The sequence below is a fragment of the Drosophila miranda genome, chromosome XL (genome assembly GCF_003369915.1).
Source record: "Drosophila miranda strain MSH22 chromosome XL, D.miranda_PacBio2.1, whole genome shotgun sequence".
NCBI classification, from domain to species: Eukaryota; Metazoa; Arthropoda; class Insecta; order Diptera; family Drosophilidae; genus Drosophila; species Drosophila miranda.
The window spans coordinates 3,724,112-3,746,433 of NC_046673.1; the positions used below are offsets into that span (position 1 = coordinate 3,724,112).

General features: G+C 46.3%; 1 protein-coding gene across 1 annotated transcript; it reads right to left on the reverse strand.

The window, feature by feature from the left end:
• Positions 1 to 15,007: 15,007 nt before the first annotated feature.
• On the reverse strand, positions 15,008 to 17,350 carry LOC108165091 (trichohyalin). The gene is made up of 2 exons (XM_017301144.2): positions 15,388 to 17,350; positions 15,008 to 15,332 (listed from the first exon to the last, which is right to left on the reverse strand). The coding sequence occupies exons 1-2, from the start codon at positions 17,271 to 17,273 to the stop codon at positions 15,281 to 15,283; spliced, it is 1,938 nt and encodes a 645-aa protein (XP_017156633.1). The 5' UTR covers positions 17,274 to 17,350; the 3' UTR covers positions 15,008 to 15,280.
• Between the last annotated feature and the right edge of the window lie 4,972 nt (positions 17,351 to 22,322).

The window sequence follows — 22,322 nt, forward strand, 5'->3', positions numbered from 1 at the left end:
GCTATCTCTCAAATTTCAATCAATATTTATTAGCTACTATCCCATTAGATAAAGAGCCTGCTACAGAAGGTGTTTGCGTGGCCATTTTGTGTGTCCAACTTTTGCCCCTGCTCGTATTAAACTGTTATATAACGTATCCGACCACGAGTACTATATGACTGTGGCACAAAATATCCGATTATTAGCTGCCACCCGGACAACATCTCTTTGAATTTTCCGTGTTCTCGTTCCATATGCCAACCCATGCGTAAAGTGTGTGCGTGGTGTGTGTGTGTGTGTGTGGGTGTGTGGCCAGTGGTTATGTCCTTTTTTGTGTGTATTTGTATGTGGCCCAATAGAATCTTCATTATGTGAAATATTTCATTGCATTTGATGAAAGCTTCAACTTTGAAGCAAAAAGGCGAATCATGCTCTGCATTTTTGTCCTGCTGCCTGCTGCATGCTGCATTCTCTGTCCTGTCATGTCCAAACCTGCACCCAGACACAACCCTCCTTCAACCCGCACCACATCATGCTCATGGCTTTGACTTTGCTGCACAAATTGTCAATAGTCTGAGTAAACACACGGACACATATACTTGTACAGCCAGTAGAGTGGCTGGGCCGTGATGAGGGGTGCGGTTGCTTTGATATCCATGCTCCTGCTATTGCTCCTGGCCGTATCCGTCCGATATTTCCCAGCGGTTTTCCAATGAGTGCTGCAACTCTGGATTGCCGGACTGGCCTTCGAGCCATTGTCGCTGCCCAGTGGGAAAATGTCGGCGAGCTCAAAAGGGTCGCGCCTTTGTGCAAAAAATTCATTTGCCAGTCCAGGCCATGTGATCCGTCAAGAGGGCAATAATCATATGAAAAATTCAGCTCCCACAGTTAATTAGCCTTACATTTAAGTGTGTGTGCTGGTCCCCGTCCCCATGTGAATAACAATTATCGTGGATAATTTTATTCAGCACTACGTATGTTCTTTGTGGATTAGTCAGATTAAAATAGAGAGCCATTTTAGAGAATCATTCGTATGCATGTTCATGTCAAATTAGGCAAGGAAAAGGTAGATAGCCGTGCTACAGGTCGTCCCACAGGGGGAACCCAATTCCGAGTCAATGGCTTGGAAGCGCGACATTTACACGTTCATCCGGGCCGAACTCCGCAACAAATGATCTGAACAGGGTATACTGGAATAGGAGCAGCAGGAGGACCTGCAGATGGAGCTGGAGCTGCAGAAGTGGAAGGGGAAGTGGAAGTGGTAGTGGAGTCGTCTGCTGGCCACATAATTCAATTAGTTATTGCCGAGCTTATTCTGGTTGGTTGGTGCTCCTGCAACTCCAACCGCCGCCACCACAGCTGGCACGCTGGTATGTGCAACATGTGTGGAGCCCGGGTATGTTGCAGCAATTAAACGAGAATTTCATTCCGTGGAGGAGCAGCAGCAGCTGGCGTGTCAGGGTTCAGCACGGCAAGCGAAAGCAAAATGGGACTGGTGGGGAGCACTACCATTGAACAGAACCTTACTCAGAAATACCCTGTAAGACTTAAGCCAAACAAACATTTGACTCCAGCTAAAGTAAAATCTTTCTAATCAGACTACTTTCGTCCTTGGAGTTTATTCTGTTTGGCTCTCTCAAAAGTATCTCAAAAGATTTATCGTCAAGTATCCGAAGATTATTTGATCGTTGTCCTTATATTTTCTTATTATCTGTTATATACATATATTTCAAATATTTACCTTTGATCCCATAGCCAAAACGGCCTTAAACTCAGCTTGAATGCTGTGCTTATTTTGAAATTAAGACCGGAATATAAATGAATTTTTGAATAATTGTACTCAAGGCAGAGGTTTACGTAGCGGGCAGACAAACAGGGCGTAACCTTGGTCAATAGCCCATCATACCCGTCTACAGAGCACAAGCGCTGGCCGAGCACGGAGCATAAAGAGCCAAGGAACAATACGAAAATCGCTGGATTCGCAAGCCATTCAGAGTGCCATTGCTGGGGAGTCAACCCCTGCCAAACACACACTTACATCTGTAGAAAGCGAGGAAAGGACTCGGCTTCAAAAGGTTGCTAGTGTGTCCAAGAAAAGCGGTAGAAATCTGAATAATTGTGATTCCTTATCAGAGGAAATGCAGACCTGATCTATGTACGTGTATATCGGGATCTATCTTTCCATGTGTAAATAGGCCACTATTCTCGAAATAAACAAGTAAGGATTAAGTGGGATGCGTGGGTAAATAATAAAAAACTGATTTTATATTTTATATAATTTATAATAAAATATTATTTTCTGGATTTGTTCCTAGAAAAACCTTACAAATACTTTCGGCTGTGATTAATTCAATTTAACTTAATTCCGAGCCGTTTTCCGTTTTCCGAGTCCCCCGTTTGATAGGGCGTTGATTGGGCGAATGCGAATATCCCCCACACCATCCCTGCTGCCGCGCTGCTGTTGTTCTTATGCTTCGCCGTGCACTTTGTTCTCTTTCCTCCAGCCAGAGAACTTTGTATGCAGCCTTCGTGCAGCTGTGCCTGTAGCCATACCTATACGGCTACGAGAATTTAGGTGCGAACTGCACTTCTTTTGCATCGGAGTGCGGGTGCGGGTGCGGGTGCGGCTGCGGCTGCTTAGAGCCAATGCACACACACACACCGTGTCTGCGTGTGGGTGTGGGTGTGGGTGTGGGTACGGGTTGGGGCTGATGCTTATGACTTAATAAATACTCCCCAGTTTGCGCAATGTGGCTGGCAATTTAATAACAAGAGCAAACGGCATTGAAATAAAATGTACAGGAAAGCAGCAGGTGGAGGCGGAGGTGGAGATGTGAGCCAGTTCGGATACTGTTTTTGATTTACTCCACCAGCTGGAAAATAGTGCACGTAACATTACTTGATGGTAGATGGTAGCTGGAAGGAGTTGGAATGGCCTTAAACACGGACCGAAGTAGACCCATTAAAGGCAGCCGAAAAAAATCAGTTACAGTTTGCAACAGCTTTTCGAGTTTATTAAAATAAACGATAAATGTTCTTTTAAAGGAAAGGCGACTATGGAAAAGACACCAACTCGTTTGGAGTCCGACTCACTATGTAGTCCACGGCATTGCCTAGGGAAAAAAAAAGCTTGAAGAAGACGTATTTGGCTTGGATTGGCGGAGATACTCGTACAGCCGGAACTGGAATGATATGATGCATACACAAAGCTGGCCGGTCCATTTTGGTACTAGCACCAATGAAATCGGGTTTGGTTGGTGCATATCCCGTTCGATTCGTATAGGTACTAGTATTATTAGTAGTGTTAGGCGATTGCTGTGTCATACGTTGTTTAGGCGGCACCAGTAACGGCATAGGTGATTGACCACAGTTCGGGACGCGGTAACGGTCGTGACGAGGGCCTCGCTGTTGACGACTGCGTTGAAGGTTGGCCGTGTACTTACTGGCCGGCATGCTTGAAGTCGTCGGAGTCGATTAGCGACGTCCTTACGTCTTTCACCTGGTTCATGGAGTCAGCGTACACGTCTTATGCCTACTTATGCTGCGGGCGGGGATTCAATTGGTACGCCTTGCCGATTCTCATCCATGTGTCCATTTTCTTCCTTGAAGCATTAATGGTGGCGGGTTTTTCGGTTTGGGCTGTTATTCTTTCCTTCTCTCCTGAAATTTGATAGCGATTTTATTCCGGCATCTCTGATTAGTTTTATGCGCTGTATTTTTGAACACAAAGGTTCATAATTATCCGTGGGTTCACTCCGTCATCTTGCGGTGTCATTTGCAGCCTGAAATGTTGAATCATGGCCACCTCAGTTGACCCCAAGAACCAGGGAATAATTTACAAATTTGAGAGGGACTCGGGGTAAAGGTGAGCCGGAAGATGAGGGGAAACCTTTGGCCTGATGAAGTTTCCCGGGCTCCCTCGCAGAGCCGAGCCTTGGCTAATGGTGTAAATGGTGCGCAGCCTTGCTAAATATCCGTTCTATCAAATTCAATTAAAGTTGACATGGGTTCACAGCTCTGGCACCGTAATGGGATGCTATGGGACGGATGGGGCCTGAGCCCGGCCCCGACAGGTTGCCGTCCTCTTTCTCTTCCGTCGTCTTCTCCTTCCAGTACGATCCATCCAAGCCGGTCACTGTATTCAATTTTTTGATTCAATTTCCAACGACAAACACACGTGTCCCCCACCAAGAAAATGAAATGCTTTCCTGATCCGGAGCAGCAGTAGCAGCAGCAGTAGCAGGCGAGTCAGGGTCAACCATGAACAGTCCATGCAGTCCATGTGCGCCATAAAGTGGCCAACGCCCCAGTGTAATAAGAAACAGAGATCCCAAGCAAGGAGCTGGAATCGGAATGGGGTTACGGCTGGGACTGAGGCTGGAGCTGGGGCTGTGGCTGGGGCTGGGGCTGTGGCTGGAAAGAGCTGAAAGGTTCGCCCTGCCACGAGGCTTTTCACTTTTTTCGTCCTCCCTTTCTCTCTTTTTGGGCAATTGTGGCGCTGTGTTCCTTAAATTAAAACACACACACACACAGAGAGAGAGAGAGACAGACACAGATACAGAGAGTACATAGAGATGGGAAAAAAGGAAAATTTGCAACTTGCCTCAGCAACAGCCCGTAGCAGGAGCCGGAGCTCAGCGCTCAGAGCCGTGCCCCAGAGTCCGGCCGTGCTGATCGGGGTACGGACATGCACTCGGGTCATGGCTCCGCGTACAATACCCCTCTCCTCTGCTTTCCTGTATCCAACTACCCCCCTCTTTGCCCTTCTGAGCCCACCCTTGCGCCCCCCTTGAGACCCCTTGAGCTCCCTTTCTGTTGCTGCTCGCTGAGTGTAAATTTGCTCGTTAAATTTGTTGGCACTCTCGACTAATTTGCACTTGCAACGCAATGGTCCGGGGCCCCCAACTTCTTGTTGCAGAAACGGGAGGGTGGCAGAGGCAGTAGGAAGTTGGCGAGGTATACTTAGGAGGCAGGAAGTACAGTACTGGTGGAACTGTTTTGCATCAGGCTAATTGAAAAGACGATGGCCAGAATAGGCTCCTCCCGACCAACACGCTTTCCCTGGCCCATATCGCCATCCTGCCCCCAATTCGAGTCGAGAGTACTTTGATGTGGCTACAGATCAGGAATGTATACGTACATATACGTATATAAGCTTGTATGCACCGACTAGCCCTGAGCTTATGCGAATGTAAATCTTAATCCAAGCAAATCATTTGGCAGGACAAGTTCATAAATTCCAACCCTCCTCGAAGCTCCGTTCGAATTACCCTCGAGCCGTCTTGTATCCACAGGTGAACATCTGTGTTGGAGATTGAAGAGGAATTGACAATGCACTGGTACAAAGCCGACATCATTTCCATTTTTTTTGTTTTATTTCATTGGACTTCAATATTTTTCGGAAAAAGATTTTGCGACCCTAAGCGGCACCTGTTAAAAGCGAAAAATCATCACAGTAAATATAATAAATAATATTGTTACTTTTATTCTTGAATTTTCATCTAAGACCGAAATATTTTCTACAATTTATTCTTAAAATGAACTCGTTAAATGAACTCTGTTCATTTTGCTGAGTAAGAATTTCAGCAACGTTGTCGATGTCGATGAGGTATTTTCTCCCAGTGCTGAGAGTAGCTCTGGGGAAGGAAATATGAATAATTGGCCCGCATTTACTTGCATTGTTGTTCGTCTTGTTTGGGAAATCAGTTGGCTGATTAATCGTACGGACTTCATTCATAGCCAGGCCATAAACCTCAGGTTCGAATGCGGTATGGGGAAGAGGCAGAAACAGAAACAGAGGCACAGAGGCAGAGAAGCAGAAGCAGAAGCAGAGGCTGACTGATTGATGGCCGGCATATTTAGTCGATAAATGCGAAATGAATGCAGCCACACAAGAGCTTAGAGAAGAGGAGGAAGCCTGAGCCTGCAGGATTACAAGCCCCAAATAGTGGCAGGCAGGAAGCTGGCAGGGGCCTGGCAGGACTCTCGACTTTGGCTCATTATTATGCAGCTCATGAGTCTCGTTAGTGGCAAAGTTATATGAGCATACATCAGCGTGCCGTGCCGCACAACTTTGCAACACCAGTAGGATGGTGGCATGGCAACGGACAGGGGCGGGGGCGGCGTCGTCGGCGGCGGTGCTGCGTCTGGCAAAGCAAAAAGTGTTAAGCACAATAAAGTAAACGCTGCCAACTTCTGACATAGCTCAGGACGAGACCAAGCCCGAAGCCGAAGCCAAAGCCGATGCGAGGCGAGCACTCAAGCTGAGCCTCAAGCCCCAAGTCCCGAGCTCTAAACTCCAGACCCGAAACCCAAGCCCAAAGCCCCACTGAGGCCCAAGCGCAACCCCATTGTTCAAACTCAACGGGAACTGGCCCTAGTACGAGTACGGTGCGCCCATCGGCGATGTGCCCTACTCTCGGACCGTTTCCGTTTCCGTATCCGCTGCCGAGCGGAGGCTCTGCTCAGCAAAGCTTTCCTGAATTCGCCGCAAAATTGGTTTGGCTGAGGCGAAGACGAGACACAAATTCCTTAGCTTCGTTTGCTTTGAGTTTTTGTTTGTGGCAAATCGACAATGATTGCCTCCTCCTGTCCAACCCCCTCTGACACCACCCGTCCAACGCTCCTAAGTTAAACAAAAGCACAACATCGTCTAAAGCGAAAACCAGAGGGGTCACGTGTGCAGTTTCGTTTCCAAATCGGACTCCTTCGCTAGACCTGACCTGTCTTTACGAGCATCCCATCTCGATTAGCTTTCATTTGCCGGAAGTGGACAACTGCTGGAATTGGAACCGTGGGGGATGCGAAGGTGGATGCGGAACATCATAATGGCCAAATCAATTATCAATTTCGAGCCGATTCCACAGAAGTTATGGCTATTTAGGAATGGAATGATACATATACTCGCACTCGTGGCTGGCGGCTGGCTTCAGGCTGGCTAATGGCGCTGAAATGAAGTCGCTGAATCCGCTAAGGATTTGCCAAGAATTGAGGTAGACAGTGACTGATTTGTGGGTACAGGGAAAGGGGGGTAGAAGCCGTGGAAAAGTGACAAGGGTATGGCTTGATGAACTTGATTTATGGCCAAGCATATTTGCCCATCTTTTGCCATTAGCTGCCAATGCGAATGCGAGTGAAACTTTTCTGGGAATGGAGTTCGATGTTTAGGCCGACAGCACACCCTGTACTCCCGCCAGCCCCTCCTCCCTTCCCTGAGGCTGGAGAGCAACATCAGTTGGTCAGCAAAATGCATCCCTGGAGTGCAGTTGGTAAATTGCACGGAAAACGTCGCTGGGAATGAGCTGGCAACTGGAAGCTTGCAACTGGCAACTGGCAACTGGCCACTGGGGGGCCTGACGGACAGAGGGGTGGCACAGCTGAGGTGGATGTCCGTTGTGGCCACTCAATTTCGGCATTGGCCATGGGCATGCACTGCTACAAAAAGAACAGACAGAGAGAGAATAAACGTTTCCCTAACGAAACACTTTGGCCCCTGTCATTTCTCTTAGTGCAACTGCCATACAATTAGCAACGAATTGGGGGCCAAAAGTGAGCTGGTTGAGTGGAGGGGCTGATAGGGGATGATAGGATGGTGGCGGGTAGGGGACTAGCGTTACATTAGCAAATTCATACAACGGACCTAATTGAAATGACGCCAGCTGCAATTATTTTCCATTCTAATTCGAGCTCCACTGTGGCCAGCCCAACGGCGTTTGGGTTTGGATTGCGATGGGAGTCGGGAGCTGGGAGTGGATTGTTTCTGGGTTATGTTAGGTTTCGATTTCATCCGCATCCACTGAGATCCTTCAAATGCGTTTGCTCCTCCGCTGCCATATTCAATTAAATTTCTGCTGCCGCTCGAACTGAAAACCAATTGGAAATAAAATCGAATACAAAACGTCATCAGCAATCGACCAACAGCAACATTCAACCGACCAGTTCAGCGCAATCTGCCCTAATGGGCACCCTGGAGGCAGCGCCACGACCACGCCTACGCCCACGCCCCGACCCTGTCCTACCCCAAACCCGTAGCGCCACACACCAACCCACCCCACCCACTCCAGCTGCTGTCAAATTGGCAACAATTTTGCTTCACCCCCTGCAATTTTCGCGTTTAATTAGCTTCAACTGCAACGCGTCAGAACGGGATTGTGTGGGATGGTATGGGATTGGACGGGATTGGATTGGATCTGGGGATTCCTCATGCTCCGCCTGGCTATATTCGAGAGTGGTGTCGATACAATTTGTGCAGCCATGTCGCAGTCCATCAACACCTTTTTATTTGCCATCCGACCATCCGAAGTCGGCCCTCGGTCCACGGTCCACTAGCCGCATAAATTGCCATGGACATTGCGCCCTCGCACTCGCTCTGTTTCTGCCTGCACCCACTCGTCCATGCAGCTGTGGCTGTTTCCACGGATCGTAAACCTTCCCCAAAGGTTTCCCTATAGGTGGACCAGTAAGCCGGTAAACTTTCTGAAGTGGATTACTCGATGGGAGCCCATTCGATTGGGACGCTCGTATGAAGGACAGGATATCAAAGAAACATGCAGAAGAATCACCCATCCTTCAGAGAAGTTTTGCGTCGAAAAGCGAACCGCCACACACATTTCCGACAAAGCGAAATATATAATTGGACAGATGATAGCCTACGAAGGCCATTCTTGTGGACAATACACCATGCTCTTCAGTTTTCGAAATGATTCATACTACAAAAGGGTTTGAATCCGATATAGGCTTTGGGTGATTGCAAAAACGCTCATACATGAAAATTACCCGAATAAACTCGCTTAGCATTGATGCATGAGTACATATGTACTATATGTACTATAGATATGTTCTTTGTTGATTTTAAATCAGTAAAAAGCAATGAGTAAAATTAATTCGTACGATTTTGTTCATGTGAGGGCACCTGGCTGTTGGCACCTTGCAGGTCTTGGCCTGCGTGTTTTCAGCCCCTCCCAGCAGCTCATTTAAATGTATGCGTGTAAACAGGTCCTCAGTTATTTCAGGATGATTTGAACGAACGATTAAGAATGATTCAAACGAGGAGTTTGCCCTCACAAGTTTATTCAACGCAACTCATATCAAGAAACATTTAATTTGTGCAGTTCTCTTTAACTTTTGCAATTATAATTTATTATATATTTGTGTATTGATTATAATCTAATAGCTGCCGAATCGGTATTAGGTTCATTATTGTAGCAAAGCTTAAGGATTTATATTTTGCATAAAGGCAGGAAATACACTGTTACAGGATTAAACGTAATATTTTACTAAAGCTGCAATTGCACTTAACATAGAGCTGAGACTAAGACGGAGTTGGTGCTTAATCCAAGCAAAATATTGGTAGGTACTGGGATTAAATTTAAATTTGATCAACAGAGTGCACTGAATTTGGGTTGCTCCAAAAAACAGCACTCAGATTGGTGTGATGTTTAAAGGCCTATGAGTGGCTTATAAGTTAACACTTAGGTGAAAGATGGAAGGACATTGAATAAAGTTAAGCTCTAAGAAAAAATACTTTCAAGAGTGTACAAGAGAATGGGTTAAGTAAAACATTATTTCGTTTTCGTAATTCCGGATAAAGTTAGCCATTGGTAAGCCCTTTCCGGGAGCACTAACTGGTGCACTTTGGCTGCTCCACAGCCCTTACCTCAGCCCATCTATTCGGAGCCTGCTCAGATAATCCCATTTCGTCTGTCCACTATCCGTTCTGCGTTGATATTCCTCTGCCCGTTCTCTGGCTTCTACGGGTAATATTACACTCCCAGGTCACGTAGCCGCTTCCAAATTCCAGTTTGTTTGCTGTTTGTGCATTTCAAATTGAATCCTCGTCACTGTCCGCCTGCCCATATATGTAAAGTGGGCGTGGCAGTGCAGCAGAGCCGACCAGTCACGCGCTGGACAGAGAACAGAAGCTGCAGGATATGCGCTCTCCGCGTCCTGCAAACCGCGTCCTGCAAACCCTGGCATGCAAACAGAGCTAAAGGCGGGACGGGAGCCATAATCGCTGATAGAAGTGTGCGCTCCACCATCATTTGTTGCTTGCTCGATTCTCTCCAGAGTCTCGTCTGCAAACTCCTGTATCGAAAAGTGTCAAAGTCAAAGCCAAGTGGGGAATGACTTGGTCGAGTCCTTCCTTTGGTTCGATGGCAGGCGGCACAAACACCAAGACAAACAGAGCCGTGCAGCTTCAAGTTTGTGTACTCCTACGAGTGTGTGTTGTCCTAACTGAGGCGAAGAGGAATTATTTTTCCAGGCAAAAGTGCAACTTGGCCAACATCTTGGTTTGGCAGCCGCCAGAGCGTGGAGCAGGACAGCATCCCAGGCATGTGGCCCACTGACAATGACAGCTGTTCGCTGTGTGATAGGAAGATATATGTACGTTTTTGGGGAGGTATGGGGGGTGTACAGCATGGCACGGTAGTGCTAGGAACAGGAGCATTCAGCTTGGCTATGACATTTCACTTGGTTCCTCGCATTTTCACTAAATTGACTTTGCCTTCTATCGTTTAGGGTGCCCCACACTCGCTTCGCTCGAGCCCTTGCCCATCCCCCTGCTGGGCCCCCTGCTGGTCGTCCCTTTCGCTCGCTTTCATCCACGCCCCATCCATTGCCAGAGTGCCGGCTCTGAGTGCCGCAATTTTTTATGCTCCGCTGGGCAGCGCCAACGGCAGCAGAGGAAACACCTCTCCACCCTGGAGGATCCATTTCGGTGGCATTCGGCAGCCACTTTCGACTGTCCCCCCAATGAAACTTTGAGAGACAGATGTAGAGAGAGAGAGAGAGAGAGAGAAAGAGAGAAAGAGGGGAAGACAGCGGTAGAGATTGCTATCTATAAATATCTAAAATCCCATAAAACTCAGCTGGAAATGGGCGAAAGGGTTGGCAGATGGCAAAAAGATGGGGCTGAGGTTGAGATTTGGCTGGTCGGGTCTGTGTCTACTCCCAGCAAATGTCATCATTGGAACTGTGGCCATAGGGCAGGTGAAATGAGGGAAGGGCGGGGAGGGAGAGGGAGTGGTAGGATGGAACTCTATGCCTATCCAAATCTGACATGCGGTTGCCTTTCAATTCAACCAAGAGAAAGTGCTGCACGAGGAGAAAATATTTTTGTGGTACAGTGCTTTAAATTTAAAAATAATCTTAACATCTGGCTTGGAAACCTATTAACCCTTCTATACTCGTAATTACTAACAACTTAACAAAGATGCTATCTAAATAGTATAATATTTGTATAAGGAGATCGAAATTATAAATATAATTTTATATATACATATATATGGACACATACTATAATGTATTATGAGATTTTCTGTAGAACAAACTGGTTTCAAAAACCATGATGGAATAGTTTCGAGTGTATAAATGGATCTGGAAATGGAATCCGGGGGAACTGCGGCAATATTTGAGGATGATTGCAGGCTTGTGCAAGCGGCTTTCATGTACGTGAACAGCAAATTTATTTGCACAACTGCGATTGATGCTTGCCACCAGTGCGACCCACGGTACGACCCAAATACGTACTCGTAGACCGTGCCCCACTCTGTGGCAGCTTCAACCTGGATGGATTTTCCATTGCAAAATGTTGCTCTGTCAAAGTTTGGCATTGCCAAATGCTCGCCTTACTTCACTCGACTCCTGCTCCTCTTCTGGCCGTCTGTCGACCGTCGCCTGTCGCCTGTCTCCTGTGCAGCTCTGATGTGCACCCATAAAAGTCTGTTGCATAAACCAATATCGCTTTTGCTCTACTCTGCCACCAAATGCAGATGCCACAAGTGGGGGCATGGGTGACTGGGGGACCATGGTGGGAGGGAGCCTGATTCTGTCAGCGCAACTTCTGCGATCCGATGGTGGGAGCGGAGCGGCAATCGTTTGCTGATAGCGTAAACCGCTTTGATTTTTATTTAACTGCACATTTCTCTTTGGGACAGAGTCTTACCCTTGGGCCCCCACAGCACAGCACAGCGCAGCAAACCACCCCACCCCACCCCACCCTTCTATTGCAAGTTGCAGCCCCTCAATCGACATTTAATGGCAACTTGTGGAGGATTTTGCGATTCGATTCGCTGGAGAATTGCAATTTTCTGCGGTTTTCCAATTTTTCCCAATTTCACCATTTTCCATTTGCCTTAACTTATTGCATTTATTTATTTTGTGCGACGCCACCCATTCTCCCCCTACCCTCCCCTCTCTGACTCTCTTTTCTCTTCTTTCTTCATATACTTTTTTCCTCATTTTTGCCTTTATGCTTTTCTGCCTTTTGCCGTTGAACGAGCGAAATTGATAATTTATAAAATTGCTGGCAAATGGCAACACGAAAAGAAAAACCATTTGGCTTTCCCAGCAGCAGCACCAGGACCCACTGCCCACCAGCCACCAGCCACCAGTCACTCCCTTCCATCAGCCCACCCCGCTGAGCTGTGTGCAACACATTTGCCGCGTTGCCTCATGAAATATTTGGCAAGTTTCGGCCGTTACCTTGACTTGATAGAAAGCATCCTGCGGCAGCCTGACGGCCACTTTATGGAGGGGCTTCTGTACCCCCGTTTCCCAGACTCAGTTTCTCCAGTACCCCTCCAGTGCCCCTTGCTGCCCTCTGCCCTCTAGCATCCATTAAATTATGCAAAATACACACACACACACACTCATTGAAAAAGGAGTTTCCCTGCTTTATTTTTTGTCTTTGCCTTTCCTTTTTGTACATATTTGCAGAGAGTGTTGCCATTTTAATCAGCTGTTGAAACGCACATAAGGAATCATTTCGTACCCTGTAGATGCAATCTCTTGATCAGTTTCAATATATGTAAGTCTCATATGTAAGTAAATGCTTGGCTGGTTATTAGCTGTCGCATAAAAAGTCTTTGGGGAAAATACACTTGCTTTTTGAAGATTACCCTGTTAAAAAGTAGGTACAGTAGGTATAATATATCTTTATCTCTTTATCATACCATACAAAAAGTTTTGGGTCGTGTCGTCGCGGGATCTTTAACTCATATCGGTGGGAGAGATATGTTTATTATTATACATATCTATAATAAATATATATATACATATATCTATAATCAATTTATACATGCACCTGTCTATTTATATGTACATGTCTATAATAAGTATATCTATTATATTTATTTTCTGGAACTTAGTGTAAGAGTATATAAAGCTTGGGCCTCCGAGCACAAAGTTCTTATTTTTTTTTTCGCGGTTGTTTTTCTGTTTTAAGGAAATATGTTTTGCACTTGGCTGTTGCTTTTACTTAACCAACTGAAGCGTGGAACCTACCCCTACCCTACCCTTTCGAGCCCCCATAGCCAGACCCTACATTTTGCCCTCCCCCGTATTTATTTGGCGCTTCGCTGCTTTTATTTTATTGAAATTTATGATTTCTGACACAGAATTTATGTTGTTTTGCATTCGGGAGTGTGCGGGAGCATAAAATAAACCTCAAATACTCGTAAAATGCCCGGCCCAGAGAGCTCTGTGCTCCCTCCCTTCTCCTATGGCGTAGTGCGGGCCACAGTCCCCAGCTCCACTCCGAAGGAGAGAATTGGCGTGTCCCCCAGTGCGAGCTTCTTGTTTGGTCTAGCCCCAGTCTCTGTGCATCTGTACCAGTAACGGTATCTGTGTCTGTGTGTATCTGCATCTCTGTACGTGGGCCTGGGTCTGATTCTGGTCCTGGACTTGGGCCTGGCCCATGCGCGTGAATTATTTAATTCGTATAAATATTGAAAACTCAATTTTTTATGATGTTTTCTTGTTTGGTTTTGTGGCACTTCCATATCACACAACTTGCCTCAGCCACAGTTCCTTTCTGGGTGTGTGTGTGTGGGCGAATATCGGAACGAGACAGTGTATATTGATATTTCCCAATTCCGTTTCACAAAAAAAAATAAAAAACAGCAAGAGAAAGGCAAAGAAAGAAATCGCACTGGATTTAAATCCTTTATGGGAATCCCTTTAAATAAATTCTGAAAAAACCTTACTCCGAAGATGCAGAAGCGCAGCATTGACTACCTGGAGGATATGGAAAACCAGACAGAAGAATTCGCTCTACGTCATTAGAGGCTTTATCTACTGATATCTAGCCCCAAAATCATCCACTGGGAAATACAAAACATCAACAACTGCCTGATTGGAAGCATTATGGAATAATTCCATAGATGTACGAGTATGTGGCTGATTAATGGCCATCACCCCCAACAGATCTTCATCAGTTTTATCCGCATTTGACCATCTTCAAGCCCAAAGTGGGGTATCCGCAACTCCCATCTCTCAAGCTTCCATAGATTGCAGGTCCAATACACAAAACACTAAAAGTGCTATACACCCAACAATTTGGAGGAGTACTCCCACCTCCCATGCAGAGCTCGTATTTATATTTACCAGAGTGAGTGGAAACAAGGCCAGCCCATATCTGAATAGAAGGCTTCTGTTCGGAGAGCACACATCCTTCCACTCAGAGCCACACACACAGTTGAAATAATCCCCAAAAGATGAAAATTGTGCAAAATTTGTGTTGGTTTCACTGATTAAGGATGGCTTACTGGCTGCTTGTCGGTTACGTAGCCATTGCCGGGCTGTTGCCAGCCTCCAGCCCGCCGCCCCACCCAGGGAAATCTCTTGAAACCCGAAAAGATGAATAGACCAGACCAACATCTAATATGTGCGAAATTTATCAGCCCCGATACACACACACACTTATCTGAGAGAGGGCAAAAGAGGACAAAGGAGCCACTAGGATGAAGGCAAACGGCATGGAAAATCGCAATAATAATTTTGGCTTTCAGCTTTGTGCTGCTCAGGGTAGAGTGTACTCTCGAGGCATGTGGGTTGCATTCGATTGCAGCGAACCGGCCCCTCCCGGCCTGTCCAAAGGATGCCCGGTTCAGGAGAATTCGAGTGGACAGTTGCGGTGTCCATGTCCATGCACACACGGACGCACGACCGGACACACTCGAATGCTCCAATTATGCCAAGCTATGCAGGGGTAACCGCAACCCAACCAGGAATCGAAGCTCCTGCCGTGCTTGCTATGCAGATGCAGATGCTCAACTGAGTATCCCTTATATTTTCGTTATGCTTGTGGGTTAGTTACAGTAACAGTTGGATTAAATTGTACAATGCATGTGGGGGAGACACGGCTCCACCATGGGAATGCCCTGTCTTGTCCTAGCCCGTCTAGTCTCGGCTTTGGGGCTCGTCGCGCTCTGGGGTTCGGTGCTTCGTCCTTTGTGCATGTTCTTGGTCCGTATCGGGTGGGGCTGCTGGGGCTTTTAGTAGGTTAGGTTCGTTAGTAGGATTAGTAACCGATCATGTGGAGATATCCCTGAATCTGTTCACCCAGAGCATTCCTGGAGATAGAAGTTGATTAGTCCAGCTATAAAACAGGCAGAAGCAAACACTTACCCTACACCAGAGAGTCCCTTGCCATTGACGGTCGACTTTTTGTAGAGCGCGGCCATCAGCAGGATCTGACCGGTCATCAGCAGCTCGCGCTTGCCGCAGCTCAACCAGCCCTTGGTCCTTTGTTGGCTGGACAGAGGCTGCTCACGTCGTACGGACTCACGAACCTCACGACGATTTAATCGTTCACCAGCCTCACGTCTGGAGAGATCCCGCTCTGCTCGAGCCAAATCACTTCCATCCACGCGTCGCATATCACTTCGCTCATTTTCCTCTCTACGGACTTCTTCGCGGTCCACACGTTGTTTGTCCCTGCGACTATCCAATCGTCGAATTTCAGAATGGTCACGAGCGTCCTCGCGGTCTTCGCGATGCTCACGTTCTTCACGTATTGACGAGTCATGTTGGACCCTTCGAAAATCGCCCCGTTCCACTCGTCGAAAGTTTTCACGATCTATTTCGCGCTCGTCCCTATGACCAGCCAATCGGCTGGCATCAACTCGCTCACGCTCTTCACGCCTTGAATAGTCGTGATCGTCCTGTCGGAGAACGGCTCGTTCCAGACCACGAGATACATCTCGTTCGATAAGACGCAGGTCTTCCCTTTCCACCTGACGCCTGCTCTCCCTGTCAACAGTTTCTACCCTTCGTTCAATGTTTCGCCTTTCATTAGCTCGGAAGGCCCGTTCATCTGTTTTAGATTGACGCAATTCTTCGCGCTCCACTCGACGGGAAGATTCCCGCACCTCTCGACGCATGTCATCACGTTCCTCCCGCCGTGTGTTCTCCCTGCGACTATTCTCACGGTCTTCACGTCTAGATACCTCTCGTTCTTCACTTCGGACTTCTTCGCGCTGCACCTGAACTCGTCGGGATTCATCTCGTTCCGCTAGTCGCATGTCCTCTCGTGTATCCTGGCGTTTGACATCGACTCTCTCGCGCTCCTCGCGTTCTCCAAGTCTTGACACGTCACGTTCCGATCTTCGTGAAAGCTCTTGTTTCTCACGTCGCTCCACTATTCTTTCCTCTCCGCTTAATTTGAAGCGCCTATCTAAATCACGCTCATTAGACTCTCGTTCCTGAAGCCTTGCTAAGTCTTGTTCCGACCTTCGAAGATCGTCTCGATCCACAAGACGCTGGGATTGACGGTTTACTCGTTGTCCTGATTCGCGATTAATTCTTCGTGAGTTTGGTCGTTCAACTCGTCGTAAGTCGTCTATATCTGTCCGTCGGAGGTTCTCCCGGGTAGCTCGTGCATCACGACGACTATCGAACGAATCTTCACGTCTTAAAACCTCTCGTTCTACATTTCTAGAGCTGACTCGATCTTGTCTCTCGTTAGATGCATCCAATCGCCTTCCTTCGGCGCGATCACGTTCCGCACGGTGATCGCGTCTGGCAACTTCTCGTTCTACTTCCCTGGACCGTTCACGTTCCTCCTGCCGCACTGCCCCTTCCTCACGAACCTCACGCTTCTGGCTTTCAACTAGTTCTCGAACATCCCGGGTCCTATCCTCTACTCGTTTCGACTCCCGATTGATGAAGCGCACCTCCTGCCGCAAGACTCGCGAGAGACTCTCTCGTTTAGCCTCCAACCGGACTTTCGTCTCTTCGCGCCGCTCGTCCCGACGATCGTCACGGGCCGCGGACTGCACAGGGACTCTCCTTTGGGTGTTTTGCTCGCTGCGCTCCGGGGCTTGTCTGTACACCAGGCGCTCATCGTAGTCCTCCAGACTTCGGGCATCCCACTGGCGGCTGCTGCAGACGGATGGATCACGGTTACTTCCACTGCAGAAATATCTGCTGTTGGCAAGGGCCAAGTTAAAGCAGCCAAGCTGGATCAGCAGGAGAAGGGCGCTTAGCCTCAACCTCCTAGCTTGCACTACCATTGCAGATGGGTCAGAGATTCGGTTCAGGTACTGGATATTAATCGATGAGTTGGTTCGTTGCTGTTGCACCAGCAGTCTTCAGAACTTGACTGAATTCACCAGTGGAAGGTCTCCGCTTTTATAGCAAACCATCCTCGACTCTATGTGCTGGGCACTACTGTTGTGGAACCCGTGGCCGCACCAGAGCCCACGCATTTGATGCGACACTTCCTGCTCGATGAGCTTCAATTTTCTCTTGATTGATTGAATTTCGCTTATCGCACATGTGCACCACTGCGCCACCACACTTCGGTGTGGCGCAGACGCGTGGACTCCACTCAAGTGAGCCTAATGCGTTGCTCCTGTTCCAATTTTCATGAATGAAATTGCGAGTCCTTCGATTGCTTCTGACGTCACTGGCATCTCTGTCGTGGATACGACTGCTATGTAGAGGAACAAAACCATTTACATGAAAAGATAAAATTCTATTTACTATGACTATAGTGGTCTTCACCCAAACATGACGTCAAATGCTGTATCTATACATCCATTCCTACCCCAGCTCCTGTTGTGCAGAGTGCACAATTGCGATAACTTCAATTCAATCAAAATCAAATTAGAACGCAATGAACAATGTGGCTGGCAAAGAAGCTAACTCAATGAATGGCCATATATCCAGTACTTAGATGGGCATCTGGCCGTAAAATTGTGTACGGCCGGAGCAACTGTGACCAAGCAAACACTCTGGCTATAAAAGACCCAGGACTCCTCTCGCGTGGGTGACAGTCGATTGGATTGACGAGTAGAGAGCGGTTGTGTGGGTCACCAGGCTTCGGCTGGCCTCGGAGCCGAAGGAAGGACAGAAATCTGGAGACAGCCGCCTGGACTTGGACCCATGATTGGAGGCGCAGCACTCTCCACTGGACACCGGACATTCGGCAGTGCAGCTGAAGCAACCCATCTAATATCGCTAGTTAGGTGTCTATAAGTTGTTAACCAAAACAAAGTTGTTTCCGTTTCATCGATTACATATTGGCCAATTGTATTTTAGTACATAGTGTAACCATAATCACTTTTATCTTAGCCAGTTAAATGTTGCTGTTGTTTGGGATCGTATTGTCATAACATAGAGCGGAAAGTTTTGAGCAGCTTCTTCTCTTACTCGTCTAGCCATATCTATATATGTATGCAACTTCTACTCTTACCTATAATGGATATCAATCGATATTGAATATATAAGTATGTAAACCTTTGCTAAATGCACGATACAAGAAGCACATATGATGATGATTTTTGTTTGTGGGGATCGCCCGAGCCATCGGTAGTTATCCATCCATCCGTATGCATAATCTAAATATCCAAAAATATTGTACTCGAATATACGTATTATCAAAAAATACATTTGCAAAAATAATTTTCTTTTATATTGGAATATCGTAGGGGAGCTGGTTTTGCGGCGAGAGTTTAACAAAATGGTTATATCAAATAGAGTGTATACTAGAGCCCTGCATGCATCCACAGTATTCGTAAAATCATGCCTCTTTGATGCTTTCGATCATTATCCGAATCTTGCCCTTCAGTCAGATTCGAATCAGCCCGAGTCCCCAAAAACCGAGTCCGATCATAGCGGACTAAAATCAGCAAGTTCTTTTTCCATGTCTCTGGTATATGATAATGATGTTGAGGTCGAGGGCCTTCGGCTATGCACATTCGGCTTTTCTTTTGCACTGTTAAAAAGAAAGAAAACGTACGCACACACACAAATAAATATTTTCAGGCAAAGGGCGAAGCAAAAAACCAGCAAATTATTGTATTGCTTGCTCATTATCATTGTCTCTACCAGAGAATCAAATCGAGAGTGAACGAGAATTCGGGCTTGATTCGGGCGAGGATTCAACCTGCACCACGGCTCCGGACAGCTCCCGTTCAGGAGCGATTCAAAGAACTCTTTCCCATTTGTACATGCAGGAAGGATTATTTAAGATCAAAGATTAACTGCAGAAAAACTTAAACATACCGCTCAATCTCGGCTCCGTTTTCGCCGGCTCTATATTAAGTGATTTAACTCATTTCAGGTACGTTTTTTATCCGTTTTAGGACATTTCGTGTACATTCGGTATTACTTTAGGTAAGTTTTGGACTTACCTTTAGTTCGTTTGCAACTCTAATTGATGGCCTGTACATACATACATACATATGTAGAAAATATATCCAGGTCACAAACAATCGACCTAAGCATAAAATATTTATACCAAGCCCAATTCTATAGCAAGCAAATCCCGATTTGTTCTCGAACTACTCCCGAATCGAACTCAAAACGAGGTGGAACGTTGTGAGTTGCTGCGGACACCGCAACTCTACAGTTATACCCGATACTAAGTCAGTATGGCTCTCCTGCGGCAGACGCCGCTAATATTGAACCACACGACAAAGAGTGCGTGCGAGAGAGACAGAAAATCAGTCTGAGCGTGACGTCGGGCGCTGCGTAGCCACAGCAAATTTATTTGTTCCTTTTGGCTATACAAACGATCTGATCTGATCCAGATTCAGCAGTCTGATAGATATGGTCATTATCTATGATTCTGCGTTTTTAGTTTTCTCGAATGTGCAATATTGTGGATGCAACAGATTTTTGTCTTTTGGGGGGGCGGAAGGGGGTAGGGCGAAATTCTGAGATATACGTTTTGTAGTGAGATCTAACAGAAAAGCGGATACCAAATTTGGTTACTCTAGCCTTAATAGTCTCTGAGATTTGTGGATGCCCCAGATTTTCGTCCTTTGCGGGGGCGGAAGGGGGTGTGGCAAAATTTGGACACGAAACGGTCAAGGTCCGATATCACAGGAGTGTGGATACCAAATTTGGTTGCTCTGGCTCTTATAGGTTCTGAGATCCTTGAACTCATATTTTGCAATTGACAAAACCGACCATGAAACCTGTGTGTTAGAGAGAGACAGAGCGAGAAAGAATGAAATTGTTTTCTTGATTCTGGCTATAATAATTATACGATCTGGTTCAGATTTTGCACTGTAGAAGATATGGTCATCCTCACCGATTCTGCGTTTTTGGTTTTATCGTATCTTTAAAAATGTGGATGCCACAGATTTTCATCCTTTGTGGGGGCGGAAGTGGGCGGGGCGAAGTTTTGAAATATTTTTGTAGCAGTGACATATCACAGAAGTCTGGATCCAAAACATCGTTGCTCTAGCTCTTATAGTCTTTGAGCACTAGGCGCTGAAGGGGACGGACGGACGGACGGACGGACGGACGGACGGACGGACGGACGGACGGACGGACGGACGGACAGACGGACAGACAGACAGGGCTCAATCGACTCGGCTATTGATGCTGATCAAGAATATATATACTTTATGGGGTCGGAAACGATTCTTTCTGGACGTTACACACATCCACTTTTACCACAAATCTAATATACCCCAATACTCATTTTGAGTATCGGGTATAAAAAGTACAATAAGTACAATTCTAATAACTTAGAATTACCATACCATATATCTTTTTCTTATAAACGGTATAGCAAAAATGTAATTTGTTTCACAGTTTTTCCACTAGGATTTTTGGGCCCTTTCATTTAGTTTAAATGATGCATATATTTCTTTATAATCTTATGGTAGGTATGTACATTAATATGTCAGTCACATTAGGCTTGCGCTTATTATTATGGGCGAACAAAAATGTGTCGGAATCAAAGGGCTCAGGGTCTAAAAATGTTCCTTTTAGTAAAAAACAATAAAATATAAATTTTAAGCCCGATTCGACAACGTTTAGAGGTGCCGACTTGAAGTCACAGTTGAAATTAATTTGGCCAATGGTTGCTATGGCAGCTGTATTATATAATGCTCTGATGGATTGCATTTTTTTATGAATTGAGTTTTTCAAAATTAATTAAATTATTAAATTAATTAACAGCTGGATTGGTTAATATTTAAGCCAAAAATAACGAGGGGGAACGTTGTGAGTTGCTGCGGACACCGCAACTCTACAGTTATACCCGATACTAAGTCAGTATGGCTCTCCTGCGGCAGACGCCGCTAATATTGAACCACACGACAAAGAGTGCGTGCGAGAGAGACAGAAAATCAGTCTGAGCGTGACGTCGGGCGCTGCGTAGCCACTGCAAATTGATTTGTTCCTTTTGGCTACAAAAATGATCCGATCTGATCCAGATTCAGCAATCTGATAGATATGGTCATTATCTATGATTCTGCGTTTTTAGTTTTCTCGAATGTGCAATATTGTGGATGCAACAGATTTTCGTCTTTTGTGGGGGCGGAAGGGGGTGGGGCGAAATTCTGAGATATACGTTTTGTAGTGAGATCTAACAGAAGTGCGGATACCAAATTTGGTTACTCTAGTTTTAATAGTCTCTGAGATTTGTGGATGCCCCAGATTTTCGTCCTTTGCGGGGGCGGAAGGGGCTGTGGCGAAATTTGGACACGAAACGGTCAACGTCCGATATCACAGGAGTGTGGATACCAAATTTGGTTGCTCTGGCTCTTATAGGTTCTGAGATCCTTGAACTCATATTTTGCAATTGGCAAAACCGACCATGAAACCTGTGTGTTAGAGAGAGACAGAGCGAGAAAGAATGAAATTGTTTTCTTGATTCTGGCTATAATAATTATACGATCTGGTTGAGATTTTACACTCTAGAACATAAGGTCATCCTCTACGACTTTGCGTTTTTGGTTTTATCGTATCTTTAAAAATGTGGATGCCACAGATTTTCGTCCTTTGTGGGGGCGGAAGTGGGCGGGGCGAAGTTTTGAAATATTTTTGTAGCAGTGACATATCACAGAAGTCTGGATCCAAAACATCGTTGCTCTAGCTCTTATAGTCTTTGGGCACTAGGCGCTGAAGGGGACGGACAGACGGACGGACGGACAGACAGACAGGGCTCAATCGACTCGGCTATTGATGCTGATCAAGAATATATATACTTTATGGGGTCGGAAACGATTCCTTCCGGACGTTACACACATCCACTTTTACCACAAATCTAATATACCCCAATACTCATTTTGAGTATCGGGTATAACAATATACCCCAA